Source organism: Chiloscyllium plagiosum, chromosome 16, assembly GCF_004010195.1.
Source record: "Chiloscyllium plagiosum isolate BGI_BamShark_2017 chromosome 16, ASM401019v2, whole genome shotgun sequence".
NCBI lineage: Eukaryota > Metazoa > Chordata > Chondrichthyes > Orectolobiformes > Hemiscylliidae > Chiloscyllium > Chiloscyllium plagiosum.
Window position 1 is genome coordinate 45,516,392 of NC_057725.1, and position 14,559 is coordinate 45,530,950.

The 14,559-nt window shown below is 37.6% G+C and overlaps 1 protein-coding gene across 1 annotated transcript; it reads left to right on the forward strand.

Moving 5' to 3' along the window:
• The first annotated feature begins 754 nt into the window (after positions 1-754).
• On the forward strand, positions 755-12,660 carry LOC122557853 (troponin I, fast skeletal muscle-like). The gene is made up of 8 exons (XM_043705977.1): positions 755-827; positions 1,757-1,786; positions 2,802-2,808; positions 7,578-7,619; positions 7,723-7,854; positions 9,086-9,175; positions 11,321-11,503; positions 12,505-12,660. Exons 2-8 carry the CDS (start codon positions 1,779-1,781, stop codon positions 12,592-12,594), a joined length of 552 nt encoding a protein of 183 aa, XP_043561912.1. The 5' UTR covers positions 755-827; positions 1,757-1,778; the 3' UTR covers positions 12,595-12,660.
• Positions 12,661-14,559: the final 1,899 nt, after the last annotated feature.

Consider the following 14,559-nt stretch of genomic DNA (forward strand, 5'->3'; position numbering starts at 1 on the left):
GTGGACGTGAGAATGTGTTTCCACCAGTTGGAGAGACTAGGACCCAAAGACAAAGTCTCAACCATGAAGGGAATGACCCTTTAAAACTGAAATGAGGAAGGTGGTGAATCTGTGGAACTCATTGCCACAGGAGGCCAAGTCACTGAATGTCTTTCATTCAGACATGAATAGGGTTTTGATTTGTAAGGGAATCAAAGGCTGTGTGGAGAAGGCAGGACAATCGGGTTGAGACAAATGTTAGCCATGATTGAATAGCAGAGCAGACTTGATGGGCTATATGGCCTCGTTCAGCTCCTATGTATTATGGTTTTAATGTCTTCTTGAACATTCCACTTGCCTGATAAAAGTCATGGGAAGAAAGAAAATTAAAACACTCCAATTGCTTGCTAATGCTGCTTGTTGGATGCTGCCTGAATTGCTGTGCTCTTCCAGCACCACTGATCCAGAATGCATTAACTGAGTTCATGCAGGACTAAAACTACTAGTTCTGACAGTGAAATATCAATTTATTCATTCTAATCAATTAAGTATCCTTTAGAAGGTGGACCTTATCACAGACAATTTTAAAAGGTCTCTGCAGCTCAACGGTTCCTTGAAGCTGTCTTGCAGCTGATTTATTTATACTCTAAAAGCACAGCTCGGGTATTTCTGGAGACTGGAGTCGATTGGTCTAAGGAGAACTCATTGCCATAAAGAGAAAGTCATGTTTTGCTGACCCATCACAGAAAGCAATTTATACTGCTTGCTTTTGAAAACTGTCCGTGGCTTACCAGACTTCACCTCAGCTCTCCCGTCTCACTGCCCTCTGTTCGTCTTCTGTGTCTCAGGTGAGCTTTAATTTTGATTTGCTAATACTTCCTATATCCCCTTAGTAATTACCTTTTTGGCCATATATTAATATTTTCAAGATGTAGCCCACAATTTATGATTGAAAACTCTCATATTTTGATTTAATTGTTTACCAAAAGTAGTTTAAGTTTAATTGTGATCATTTGTGCAGAAAACGAAGCAAAATTGGGTGTATGGTTATGATTTAATATTTTTCTACTTACGTAGTAAATATTAGTTGATGTGTTAATTTTTTTAAACCTTTTTAAAAATAATCTCTCCCACAAGAATATGCCCAATTGAGCATATTGGTTTTTTTAAAAATCATTACATATAACGAAGGATGTTAAAGAATGTTGACATTTTAATAATTTTACTCTAAGTACATTATAGTTTCACAATTTCAACAGTTAAGCTTTACAATTTTCTTCATTGATCAATGGATTTCATCAGTAGAAATAGGGATATATAAGTCTGGAGATGTTCTCCAACTTTTGCAAAGTAAAAGCTTGGTTTCTTTGGTATTTGTCTTCAGGTCACTTCACACTGGTTTTAGGCTGTGTGAGATTGAGAAGCGACTGGCATTAAGGATCTCATTGACATGCACCTGCTCCTCTTAGTACACTGACCAAATTTAGAAACACTTTCTCAAATTCATTTTCAAATGCCTCCCATTCTTCAGGATATAGTTTCTACACAGCTCATCTTTCCATCTTGGGTCTGATTTTAAAAAAATGTTACAAGTCTCCAATACTTTAACATTGAGATCTTCTTTTCCACCTTCACATTTATTAATTGAGTAATCCTGCAAAGCCAAATAGCATCTTTGTCTAAAAGTATCATAGATGGCATATTTTATTAAACATTATCAATACAATTACTATGTGAAATTAAATGATTCAGTTGGTGATTTTTTTTTTATTAACAGGTCATAAAACACAACCATCAAAATGGGAGAGTGAGTATTACTTGCTGTTTAAAATAATTATGATTAGTACTATTTCTTGTATAATAGAAATAGAATTGACAAATGACTTTCAAAATTAATAAATGAGTCAGTACATATTAACAGGAGGAAGAAACAGGCCACATGCTGCTTGGATAAGGCCAGAATTTAACTCATTCAAAATCCAGTGCCTTTTGGGTTCAATATGAGGACTTCATGAAAATCTGAATAGGACAGTGGTTAAAAAGGATTTTGGGAGTACAAATACAAAAAATTATAGATGTAGTAATACGTTAGTAAGGCTAGAGAAAAGGAAACCATGCACTTGCATTCATTTCTAGAGAGATAGAACTGATAAGAGAGGCTACGTTATCCTTGTTTTGAACTTTGGTTAGAGTAATGTCGACAACTATGCAAAATTCCAGTCTCTAATTAGATAGATACATTGAAACATTGGAGAAGGTATAAAAAATATTCACGGGGATAGTCCAGTACTGAGAAGATATACACATCAAGAAAAGCTGAATAAGGGGGGGTCGGTTTTCTCTAGAAAAGTAAAGACTAAGGGAAGACTTGATAAAGGCATTTAAGATAATAAAAAGATAAGTAGAATGCTTCCACTTATGCAGAAAGCAAAAAATGGATCATAAATGTAAAATAGTTACTATTAGTTTCAATAGGAAATCAGGAGAAAGTTCTTTGTTCAATGATGGTAAAAATGTGCAACACTATGATCAAGTGCATTGAGGTTAGTAAGGGGATGTTAGGTAAGTCCGCAAGGCAGAAAACATTCGGTGCATAGGACGATATTGTTATACAAATCAGGTTGGCAGGAGACTCAGGTACAGCATAAACAAGACAGATCAAATATAGTAGTCTGTTTCTGTAACGTAGAAGCTGTATAACTATCTAATCTCTAGCTAAAGTTGTGCATTTATTTCACTGATATCTTTGAGGTGATAATCAATGATATTTGGAGAATTTGAACTTTGTATGGATTCTAATGAGTTGTTCTTTTCCTTTCCAGTGATGAGGTAAGGTATTGGGTGCTAATCCCATAGTAAAATGTTTGTGGCTCTTTGATACTGCTGGAATGATTGTAATCTTATTCATAATTCAAACTTCCATTCATTGTGCTGTCCAAGTCATTTTCAAAATAGTACTTTGTGTTCTAACATAATGCTGTCAGTAAGATAGCTGAGAAATCCATGCTACCCATGTGAAATATTCCGGCATGTACCCAAGCAAAGCACTTTTCTCTTTGGTAAAACACAATAGTGAGCATGTGAAATGATTGTGCTTTCTGCACTTGACCCATGAGAACAATTATGAATAACATCCTTCCAAAACTGGGCTGTGTGTAGAGCTATGTAATGCACAGATTAAGTTATGTTACTTTGCTGCTAAAGATGGTGATGGTAGGGCAATTGAAGCTGATGAATTACGAGTGACATACATTAGAGTGAATAACAGCGAAATACAGTGAATGCTAGAAACCTGAAATAAGAGGTGAAAATACTAATGACACTAAGCAGTTCTGGCAGCATCACTGGAATGAGGACCATTTCAGGTTGACGATCTTTCATTAAGTTGGCTTTCATGCATGTTTGAAATGAAGGATCAGTTCTTGCTCCATTGCTTTTCTCCCGTTCTTTTTAAGATGATAACTGATACTTGGGTATAGGTACTGTCTCATGCGAAGCCTCTATTACTTAACAGGCAAAGAGAATAAAAATTGGTCGGCTCTGAAACTAGAATCCATTACATGTTGACGGAGACTCCATTCAATTCATAATTACATTTTCTGTTTCTCGTCAGCAGACTGTGAGAGAAAGGCAATAATTGTCTTACTTGAGCTCAGTGCCTAAGTGCTACAATTAAATGACAAATTTTATAGCCGGGTGCCAGAACCCATGGCAGGGATTCATATATATATAAATCTCTAAAGGTGGCAGGCCAAGTTAGTTAGGCTGTTTAAAAGAAGCAGATACTAAATACAAACGAGGATTATGTGGTTATCCTTATAAATCACGGGTTGTACAATGTGTGCATTTCTATTCTCTGAATGATTCCTCAAAGAACAGACAGGGCCTCAACCATATAACCAACAAGCATAGCTTTCAAGTTATGAGGCTATGCAAATCCTTCCCAGCCATTAGAAACAAAAACTGGAGCTACAGGTTAATCTGCCTTATTTTAAACAAACTGATAATTGCAAGATAATAAAGGTATTATTTCATTGTTGTCACCAGTTCTCTGGAGTTTACCTCAGGCTACATGTGTCAGCTTCCACAAGACTGGGAGCATTAAATAAAGCTTATGAATTCAGTTAATACTCATTAAGTTTTCCATTGGCGTCAAAAAAATATATCATTGCTTAAGCAGTTCCCCCTTTGCTGGTCGCAAGAATAGTATCTTCCTGACACTCAACAAACTGCCCATATTGCTATCAGCAAATTGGCCACGTTACATTTAAATGCAGACTGCTGATTGCACAGTGACTATGATGCAGTGAATTGCCAATTGTTGAAATCAGTGATCAATCTTAGCTACCTTATCATCGGGTGATCTTAAGATAGAGTCATCCATGGTTTGGAGATAATACAAGCTGTAAAGCATTTCAACTCTTCATTGTTAGTTAAAATATTATTTCAGAGCTTTCTTTATGTTTCAGTAGGTACACACAGATTAATAATCATTCAGTGCAGAATGGTCTTAAAATTTGATCCTCTTTCTCTGCTCATTTAACTTTTGACAGAAGTGATATGAATGGCTTGAACTTTCAGCCTACTCTGGTTCCCAAGACAATACATACAAATTCTATTATTATGAAAACTGATTCAGCACTATTCTATCTGACAATTTATTTTTGTCTCAATTTTTCAATGCTCCTTACCTGAAGAAAACACTTAATAGTAAGATATAGTCAAAAAGTGGAAGTTAATTTATAATAAATGCTTCAATCCCAGCCTCAGAATGACATTGCTTACTTCTGCAGGAGTAACATTTTGACAGTAAAGTTACCTAAAAATGCTGACTTCCATGTGGAATCTTTGAAGACAAGTGATCTATTCTCATAAATTACCTGGGCTGCTTGAAATAAAGTCCAACAGACTACTAGATGTTGCACCAATGCCACTGATCACAACTTTCACGGTGTTCCAAATGTTTTCCAACACAGGGAATGCCAAGGGTATGTATGAATGATTAAAAACGCAATAGGCCCATTAGCAAAGAAAATGGCTCAGTTAAAAATAAAGACATTGGAGGACAGCATTGAATACAACAAATCAATGGAAAGGTGGGTAGAACACTACTTTAGTTGTACTCCAGTGAAATCACCATCATTAGGGAAATCTTATAAACCATAGACAGCCTGTCTAGCAGGCAACAGCTGTATTCAGTGAAACTTTTGATTCATTTGTCATCGTAAAGTTGCATGTAATGATGCAAAAGACTGCTTGAACTCATCAAGGATAAATGTGTCTGTGCTGGAGGGAGGATGTTCTGACTCCATATATTTGTGAAGCTTCATTTGTGACCCTGGCGTGGACGAACATAGCAATTACAACTATTGTGGCAGCTCCCTGCTGATCATTGTGAGAAAAATATTTGTCCATGTTGCCCTTGTCAGACTGCAGATTCCGATTGAATGCATCCACCCCAAATTCCTCTGTGAGTTCCAATCTGTACATCTTCAATCAACATGACCACCATCCAATAGCTATAAGAACCATGCATTGAACAAAGGAAAGCACTATACATTACTTCATCAACCTTACCAAAGTATTCAACCATGGGAGCACCAATAATATAATCAGGCTGCTGAAAAAAAACTGGCTGCCACTTAAGTTTGCGAAATGTGGTGTTTTCTTTCAGTGAAAATATGAGGAGTAAGGGCACGCTGAAGGAATTGCATTAGAAACCTTTGAGATCTGCAGTGGGTCAAACAGTGTTGCGTCTTCATACTACCATAGTCGTATGCCTTTTGGTCATTTACTGAGGGCATGTACTTACATTGTAAAACAGATGGAAAACTGTTCAGCCTTGCCCATCTGAAATCCAAGGAAAGGCTGAACCATGCCCACAGCAGAGATTTACCCTATGCTGAGAATGCCATACAAAAATTCCATATCAAGAAACAGTTTTGGTGGCAGATGGACAGACTATTTCAAACCTCTAAAGAATTTAGCTTGACCATTAGCATCAGGAAAATAGATGTCATGGTCCAGGGTGTGGCTATATTCACAATGTGACCCTGGAGGTTGTTGATAGTTTCACATATCCAGCCCCCACAATCCCCAACAATTTGCTGTCTCAGACATATGCCTGGCATTTCTTGTCAGGGGTGGGCATCAACTCAACAGTCCTGCTTAATGTTAATTCCACAAGTATTCGCTCATTGCTAAGTCAACAATGCCTGAGCTGACTTGGCCATTTTCATTGGTTGGATGACAGCTGTATGTCCAAAGCCATACTGAGTGACGAACTGGTCACTGAGTCATTACCTGCTAGATAGCTCTATACCTCCAGTACAAGAAAACAAGTGGATATGGACAAGCAGGAAGGAGTGACTGATGGCTGTGACTCTTGAAGCTGACTACCCAGAGGGACCTTGAAAGAGGCAAGAATAAGAGCTCAACTGGCTGAGCCCTCTAGCTTCAGTTATGTTAAATGTGACAGAGATGGCCAATGATGCTTCTAAATCACGCCAGGTGATGCTTAACACAGAGCTGAGCAGTAAGCCACAACCTATTGGCTCGAATATTCTACCATTACTTTTATATACTATCTCTGTTCTGTGGCTATTTTAAAACTGAATTTAAATTGCCATGAAACATTTGAATTCAAGTTAATTATACTAACAAAAAAAATTGAATTGAATAAAAGTGCATCAGCCTCTTCAACTGTGGTGCAATACAAATTGGTTGGGATGGGACAATTAAAATTTCACAGCTAATAAAATTACCACTAAATCGTGAAAATGTGGCAGTGCAATATTTTTTAAACAGTAAATTATTATTAGTAAAATGGCATCTTTGATAGTGTAGATCTTTAAGAAAGAGTCGATTTATCTGTAGAAATCAAGACTTTCTTCTCAGAAGTCTGCACTGTGGCAAGTAACCAGGTTGTGATATTCCTATAATTGATCAGTGAGGAGACTTCCCAGGTATCTAAGGATGGTTGACAGTCAAATAAAGCTTTAGCACTGATAAGGCAGTAGATTGTCCTGTTAGGTGAGTGTAAAAGGCTTTCCAATATTTTTACTGTTAAAATAAATAAAAACTTTCAGGTCACCATTCTGAAGGAGCATCACATCAACAGTGAAGTCAGTGACTTGTAATACCTAGCTGTAGTGCTGGTTTTCCCATCTCACCCTACTGCTGAAAGATTGAATTGGCTATGGGCTGCCTGTTCATGTGTAGGCCAGCCAAGACCTTGCCCCCACTCCTGTCTCTGGGAAAATGGCTCAGGATGAGATGATGCTAGGAAACTGATACACTGGACTCAGGCATTAATTTATACATCAACCTACAGCTCCCTTCAAGGCATAACTATTCAGCTTCATGTTGGGGAGAAATATGAAATAAATCCAGTGTTGGGTCACACCATGTCAGGCTTTTTAAATAGCGTGGTTTGTTGAAAAATGGTTTGTTGGAATGTCAATTCTGAGATGACTTGTTTGACTGGAAGAGACTTCACACTAACAGCATGTTCCTTTGCTCTGCCAAACATTTGAAATAATCTGTTTCTAATTTACTTTCCAATCCTTGTTTCTTTTTCTGTTTCTGGATCCTTATAGAAAAAATCCAAGATGACTTCTTCTCGCAAAATGCATCTGAAGGTAACTTTTCAGCCTATTATGCATTTTATTTATACTAGTTATAATGTACAATGTCTTCATTGTTTCGCATATAACTGGCTGATTTATTTCATTTGTATTTTAGAGTTTACTGCTCTCTCTTGCTAAAGCTGCACTTGAGAAGGAAGAAGCAGATCGGATAGCAGAGAAGGAGAGGTATATGGAAGAACATTGTGGACATCTGCAGACTGGTGGGCTTTCAATGGCCGAGTTACAGGTTGTTGCAAGATCATTTTCTGAATAATCAGTCTATATTTCTCCCTGTTCTGAGCAGATTATAGGGTTGAATTATCAGCAATTATGGAACATGTATCAAAATTCATTGGCCAAGTCAATATCGTAGAATGTTTTCCGTTAACAGCCTGGGCAGTAATCTATTTTACTATTTTGTACTATTTTAATTATCAATGCTGTCACTAGGATAGAATCCCAAAACCATGATTTGCAAAACAAATGTATTTTATGAGGGTGGCTTTTTCACATACACCCGAATCCATGTTCACTTTGACAACCAAAAGATTTATTCTGTAAAAGTGAATACAGTAATTCACAAATCACAAAGAAATTTGCTTTTTTTTTTCCATAATTTCCATTTATAACCTATCTCTCAATTAAAGGCCCATGCCCTATTTGGGAAAGTAGGCCTACTTCCAAGGTCTCGCTGTCTATTCACTGTCACTATCAGGGCAGCATGGTGACTCAGTAGTTAGCACCTCTGCCTCACAGTGCTAGGGACCTAGATTCAATGACAGTCTTGGGTTACTAGATAGAGTTTGCACGTTCTCCCTGTGTCTGCATGGGTTTCCTCTGGGTGCTCTGGTTTCCTCCCCGAATCCAAACATGTACAGGTTAGGTGGATTGGCCATGGGAAATTGCCAATAGTATCCAGGGATATACAGGCTAAGTTGGTTAGCCTTGGTAAAAATGCAGAGTGACATGGATAGGGTGGGTTGCTCTTTGGAGCATCAGTGTGGGCTGAATGGCCTCTTTCCACATTATAGAGATTCTATTCTGTTCTGCTGAAGGACCCAGAGGAAAATGCTGCATTAAACGTTCCCTTAGGAACTGTCTTAAGAACTTATTTCAGTCAAAGCATGTGTTTTGAATAAATTTTTTTTAAGAAAAGCCTCTGGCCCACTTTTGGCAAAATACTATAATGACACAGCAGCAAAACTCAGATGAAATTGAAGCTCAATGTGTAAACTCGCACAATGGTTCATCTCCTTCATGCTGACTTCACATTGACTCTTCTAGCTCTCCAATGCCATTTGGCAGTCAATTATTTCTTCCCATCTGAACTTACTGATCCACCCAATGTAGTTTCCAAAAGGCCCTTTGTCAATTCCAGTTATAAAATGAGTGAGCTTTAAACCACACTGCAATTGCACAATGAAAAGCAAGAACCAGAGACATTGCAATGTTGATCTTTCTCACATCTGTCTCAACAGGACTTGTGCAAGAAACTTCATGCAAAGATAGATGTTGTTGATGAGGAGAGATATGACATAGAATCGAGAGTTAATAAGAGCACCAAAGAGGTAACAGTCACATTTTAAAATTCCTCACCATGTTTTGTTCTTTCTTGGAAAAATATTTTAGATTGATACAAAGCGCTAAAGAAACATTAAGTCCTTTGACACTTAAACCTGTACCCATGTTATTGTTTCATTTTAATGAGCTATAAAGTACAGCATTTATTTTGAAAGCAAGGGCAGAATTCAAAAGACAAAAAAAATCAACCAATGGATGGCAGTCATAAAGTAATCACTGGTGTGGGCTTGAAATTGCAAAATAGACTGATAATGAATCAACAGGCCCATTAAGGATTGTGGAGTTGTGTAAGGGCTGTGGGTGACTGGTGGAGTGGGCACTCTGCTTGTCCTTGTTTCATGTTACATACAGTTTATACCTCCCTAATCCAGTAGTATTGGGACAAGGTAATTTGCTAGAGTACAGAAAGTGACATGTCGGAGTCAGCATTGGTGTTGTTAAAACAATTTTTTTCTTACTCCTGGCCTTCTGCTGAAAGAGGTGATCAATGCTGAGAACTCTGAAGTCCCCTTAAAGTGCCTTCCAACAGTTAAATGCTGGGGTCTTCCTTGCTGCACTGCAAAATACATCTTGTTTAGAGAAAACTGGAACTTATTGCAGGTGCTGGATCCCAAAGGTTGCTGCACCAGACAGTGCAGGATTAGGGAGGTACGGACTGTATTATAATAATTTACTTCAGTTGGCAATGACCATGGCCATTGGAAAATCCTACACAGGACACACCCAACAAATGCTCCTCAAGTAGGCAACAAATGTTGCTGCTGGGCCCTTCAACAAGTGTGAGGCTCATCATTTTCATTTTCATATTAGTTCCTACCTTATGCAGCTGCCTGCCAATAAATGAATGTGTCACAATGATTGGTTGAAATTTCTTGCACTGCTAAATTAGTATGTTTTGCATATGTGTTACATGCAATAAGCATAACATATTCCAAATTCTACACTATGCATTGCTGAATACTTGTTTGGAGCTATGAATTGAGGAAAAATCATGTCAAACGTGCTCCATTGAAGTAAAAGGACCATAGAGCAGTGACAGATGCACTTTTGGTACAGCGTATTTACATTTTCATCTTGTTTTTAACATAATCACTTCCCCAAAGGTACAGGGATAATGATTGCATTGTAGTGGTGTAACTAAATATTCACAATGTCCGCCACAACGTTTCAAGTGATTGTGACAAACGCATTCATACATTTTTTATCCTACTAAAAGTAATCATTTTTTGTTTCTCTCTAATTAAGCATTCTCTTGATAAAAATCAATGAAGTTCTGTGGTGAACGAATAGAAGACTAAGTGTGATCAATGAAAAAAGTTGCATTCTTTCGAACAGGATCAATGTTGCATTTTCTCTAAGCAGAATAGAGCAACAATTTCAATTTTACACAGGAAAATTACTTGGTGTGAACTAACAGAAAACTGAGTTATATCTTATTCTTGATCAACATTACCATCTTTCAGTGGTCAGAGTTTCCAAGGTTTCCAGTGAAGAAAGATGTTACATTTGGATATCTACTGGGTAGATATGCACAAATGCACAAATTTTAAAATCAAAGTTCCAGATTGGCACAAACAACTAAATTGGGAAATAGTCAATATGAGGTGTTAAACTTTGGTTTTAACAGTCTTGTTCTCTCTCAAAGCTCCTTTTATGACATTTTCTAGAAAATTGTCAGGACTTTTCTGTTCCCTTTAACTGCGCTGGCAGTGATCAACTCTTTAAGTCAGTTGCAAATTCTATCAGGAGTTCCCCCTGCAAAAATAATGAGAAGAAATAAACTGGGATTGGGAGGGGTTGTGGAAGTTTCTTGAGCATGAGTAAGACATTCCAGATCCAATTTCAATGCAATGAGAATGAAGGAAATCTTAGGATTGTGGGTCATCTCATATTTGCATCCAACAATATTTTTGACTCATTTACAACAATAGTTTATGTCGATGTAATGAAAGTCCCAAAGCACCTCCCAAAGGAGGTAAGCAAGCCATATGAGAGATATAGATGACCAAAAGCTTAGTTAAAGAACTAGTCAGTCTTAAGAAAGTCGTAAAGGAAGACAAAAGATTGAGCAAGAGGTGGAGAAGAGGAGAGCTTGAGGTAAATGTTTATTCTGAACTCTGTCAATATTTCAGATTGATGATCTGAACTTGAAAGTCTTTGACCTGAAAGGCAAATTCAAGAGGCCACCACTCAAGAGAGTCCGTATGTCTGCTGATGCCATGTTACGTGCTCTACTGGGCTCCAAACACAAGGTGTCCATGGACTTGAGAGCTAACCTGAAACAGGTGAAGAAAGAGGACACTGAGAAGGAGAAGGTAAGGCAACATTCCTGAAAACAGTGGCTGAAATTTCATTTCTCCCTTTGACAGCTTTTACCTCTGCACTGGCCACTTAAAGACAGGCATTGGATCAAAATGCTTGAATTCCCTTCTGAGCAGCACTGTGGGTGTACCTACATCCCATGGATTGCATCGTATTTAAGAAGCTGGTTCACTCCAATTTCCTCCAGGGCATTCAGAATAGGCAACAAATTCTGGCCTTGTCTACATTTTTCATGTCCATGTACTTTTAAAAAACAATTTCAAGCAATCAATTACAATGAAATCTATATTAGATGTGGATCAATATCATCTCTTCCTCCCTCTCCACCTCCAAATATTAATTTTTGCACTTGCAAAATGCTGTATCTTCATGCCAATGGAATCACATGCCTTTATTAAGTCAATAAATTAATATACTTGTCCAATGAAAGCAGCAAAACAAAGCTTTTCATTGCATGATAATTTTGTATTATGTCAAATATTAAGTCCTACAGATCCATGCTTAGTACTGTGCAGAATAGTCCATTATCAATCGACCACTTCCAAAACTGTTCAGGCATCTCTCCACTGTTCTGAACAGAATTGAGAACAGCAATTCAGTTGGCTCATCAGTTCTTCATCTGTACTGACCTTTCTGATCTCAACTGGTAGCATTAGTAGTGGTCTAAGAGTTTAGTTCCCCTCATTGGGTAAGGAGGAGAAAATCAGCTCAATGTACCAACTCTGCACCCTCCTACCCAATCAAATACCCTCCCACCTCCAATTGTTTCTCTGCAGGGATATTTAATTCCACCCCTTGTCTGTGTCGACTAAACAGATTCCAGACAAATTTAATGTTTCATTTCACAAATTTTATCCATAACTTCTGATAGCTTAATGATTAGTTTAGTGAGTAAATGTGTTTTGTGAGGTAGTATTGGCCCATATTGGAAAGTTTGAAAGTCGTTATTTTGCTAAACTTCATCCTTAAATTTGACAAATTACTCCCACTGCAGGATCTGCGTGATGTTGGAGACTGGCGTAAAAACATTGAAGAGAAGGCTGGAATGGAAGGCAGAAAGAAGATGTTTGAGGGCGCTGAATAAAATTGTCACCATGTAACCAAATACTGTATTGCATTTAGTATTTGTAATAAAATATATGTAGGTCAACATTGTCCTTATCGCTATTGAAAATACATATATGGTTTAGTTAGTCCTATGTGGGACGAGAGGATGACACATTAGTTAGAAAGAAGGAGCTGGGAACTAGCTTGAATTCAATCCATCATTACACTGCTTGATATTGCACCATGATTTGTTGTAGCTGGGCATTAAACAGCATTTGCTATTAGTTGGCCTTGCCTTTGCCCATTTTGAATGTTGATGTTTTGAAGTCCAAGTTTCTGAAAATGCAAGCTGATAACTTTGCTGTGAAGGAAACCACACCTGGACTTTTGATGAATAGGACACTTGTACTACATTTGTCAGTCAGATTTGAAGATAATGAAAGTAAGATTGCAAGGATTGGGAAGGAGATGCAAAGTAGAGTGTGCATATTTAATGCCAAATTGAATACAGGAGGAAAAGTAAAGCGAGAAAAAGATTGGATTAAGAGAGAGAAAATGAAAAGGACAGAAAGGAAAGTGACAATAAATATTTTTTAAAATGTTAATCTTCAACAATAAAGAAATAAATTTCATAATTCCAATAATTGATTTTCCATATTAGAGAGATTGATGGTAATTAATGATTATCATCTCATTAAAAGGGAGCTTAGACTCAAATGAACAAGTCAAAACTATCTCAGGTGAATTTAGTTTCTATCTACTGCAGCCACTCCACTACATTCAATTCTTTGCTGATTTAGACAAAATACCATCTTCAGTTAGCAATGGAGCAGTTCATTATAAACAAAGATTTTGTGAATGTCATGCTTTCCCCCATCTAGAATTGGTGAACCATTCACCTATAAATAACAGTGAGTGACCATTAGCTTCACTGCTATTTGACAGCAAATTATGACCCTTCATATATCTTCTCAAAAGCCCTATATATGTTAAGTATCCATTATATTGTAAGAACATTTATTTTATGATCTATGTACTGCTCATCTAAAGTTACAGTGTAAATAAACTCTTCCAATCAGGGTTAATGTTTTTTAAACTTGAGTATTCTGAGGCTTTTTTTGGTTAACTCTGCTGAGATATAGGACATTCACTCCAATGCACATGGAAGTAACCAGTATTCTACTGCAATGTTCTCAATGTTTATAATGGAGTTTACAACCCGTTAGGAGCTGTGGCTTTTTTTCTGGCTACAGAGCAAGTTGCTAGAAGGTTGCATGTTCAAAACAATAGTATTGCAACCTATTGTGGCACAGCCTAACTTCCAGCTGTGGCACGCAATTGTTCATTTTAAACATAAAAATATCCAGGAATGCCTACTGTTGGCCATTGTACTGTTTTAGGGACAGAAGGAGATGTGTGGGTTGTAGAAAGGCTGCTGTGTGGTTCTCCAATGGACAAATTAAAAACTTAGGTAGTGACAGTCAAAGGTCAACATACATTTAGAAGCGTAAAAGGTCTGCCCAAAAAAATCTCCTCAATTTCCAAAGAGGTTGTTGCAAATAGAATAGTTTCAAGAAGTTCCCATGTTATGATTTATCTGGTTTTTAAGACAGCATCTGGCACAATGTCAAACAAATGTTTCTAATTAAAACAAAAGTTGCATGATGGCACAAAATCAGAAGCAATGTAGAGAGAGATGGTATAGTAACACGTTTTTGATCTCATATGCAAGTGCAACATAGAATCCCTACAGTGTGGAAGCAGGCCTTTTGGCCTATTGAGTCCATGCAAATCCAAGAGCATCCCACTCAGACACACCTCCCTACCCCATCCTTGTAACCTTGCATTTTCTATGGCCAATCCATCTAGCCTACGTATCCCTGGGCAGTATGGTCAAGTTAACATGGCCAATCCACCTAACCTACACATCTTTGGACTATGGGAGGAAACTGGACCACCTGGAGGAAACCAACGGAGACACGGAGAGAATGTGCAAACTCCC

What these genes read in the sequence shown, in the direction of transcription:
- LOC122557853 (XM_043705977.1), top strand. An exon ending in CTCGCAAAATGCATCTGAAG is followed by an intron (nt 7,620 to 7,722) that starts GTAACTTTTCAG and finishes TTTGTATTTTAG; the next exon opens with AGTTTACTGCTCTCTCTTGC. An exon ending in TTTCAATGGCCGAGTTACAG is followed by an intron (nt 7,855 to 9,085) that starts GTTGTTGCAAGA and finishes CTGTCTCAACAG; the next exon opens with GACTTGTGCAAGAAACTTCA.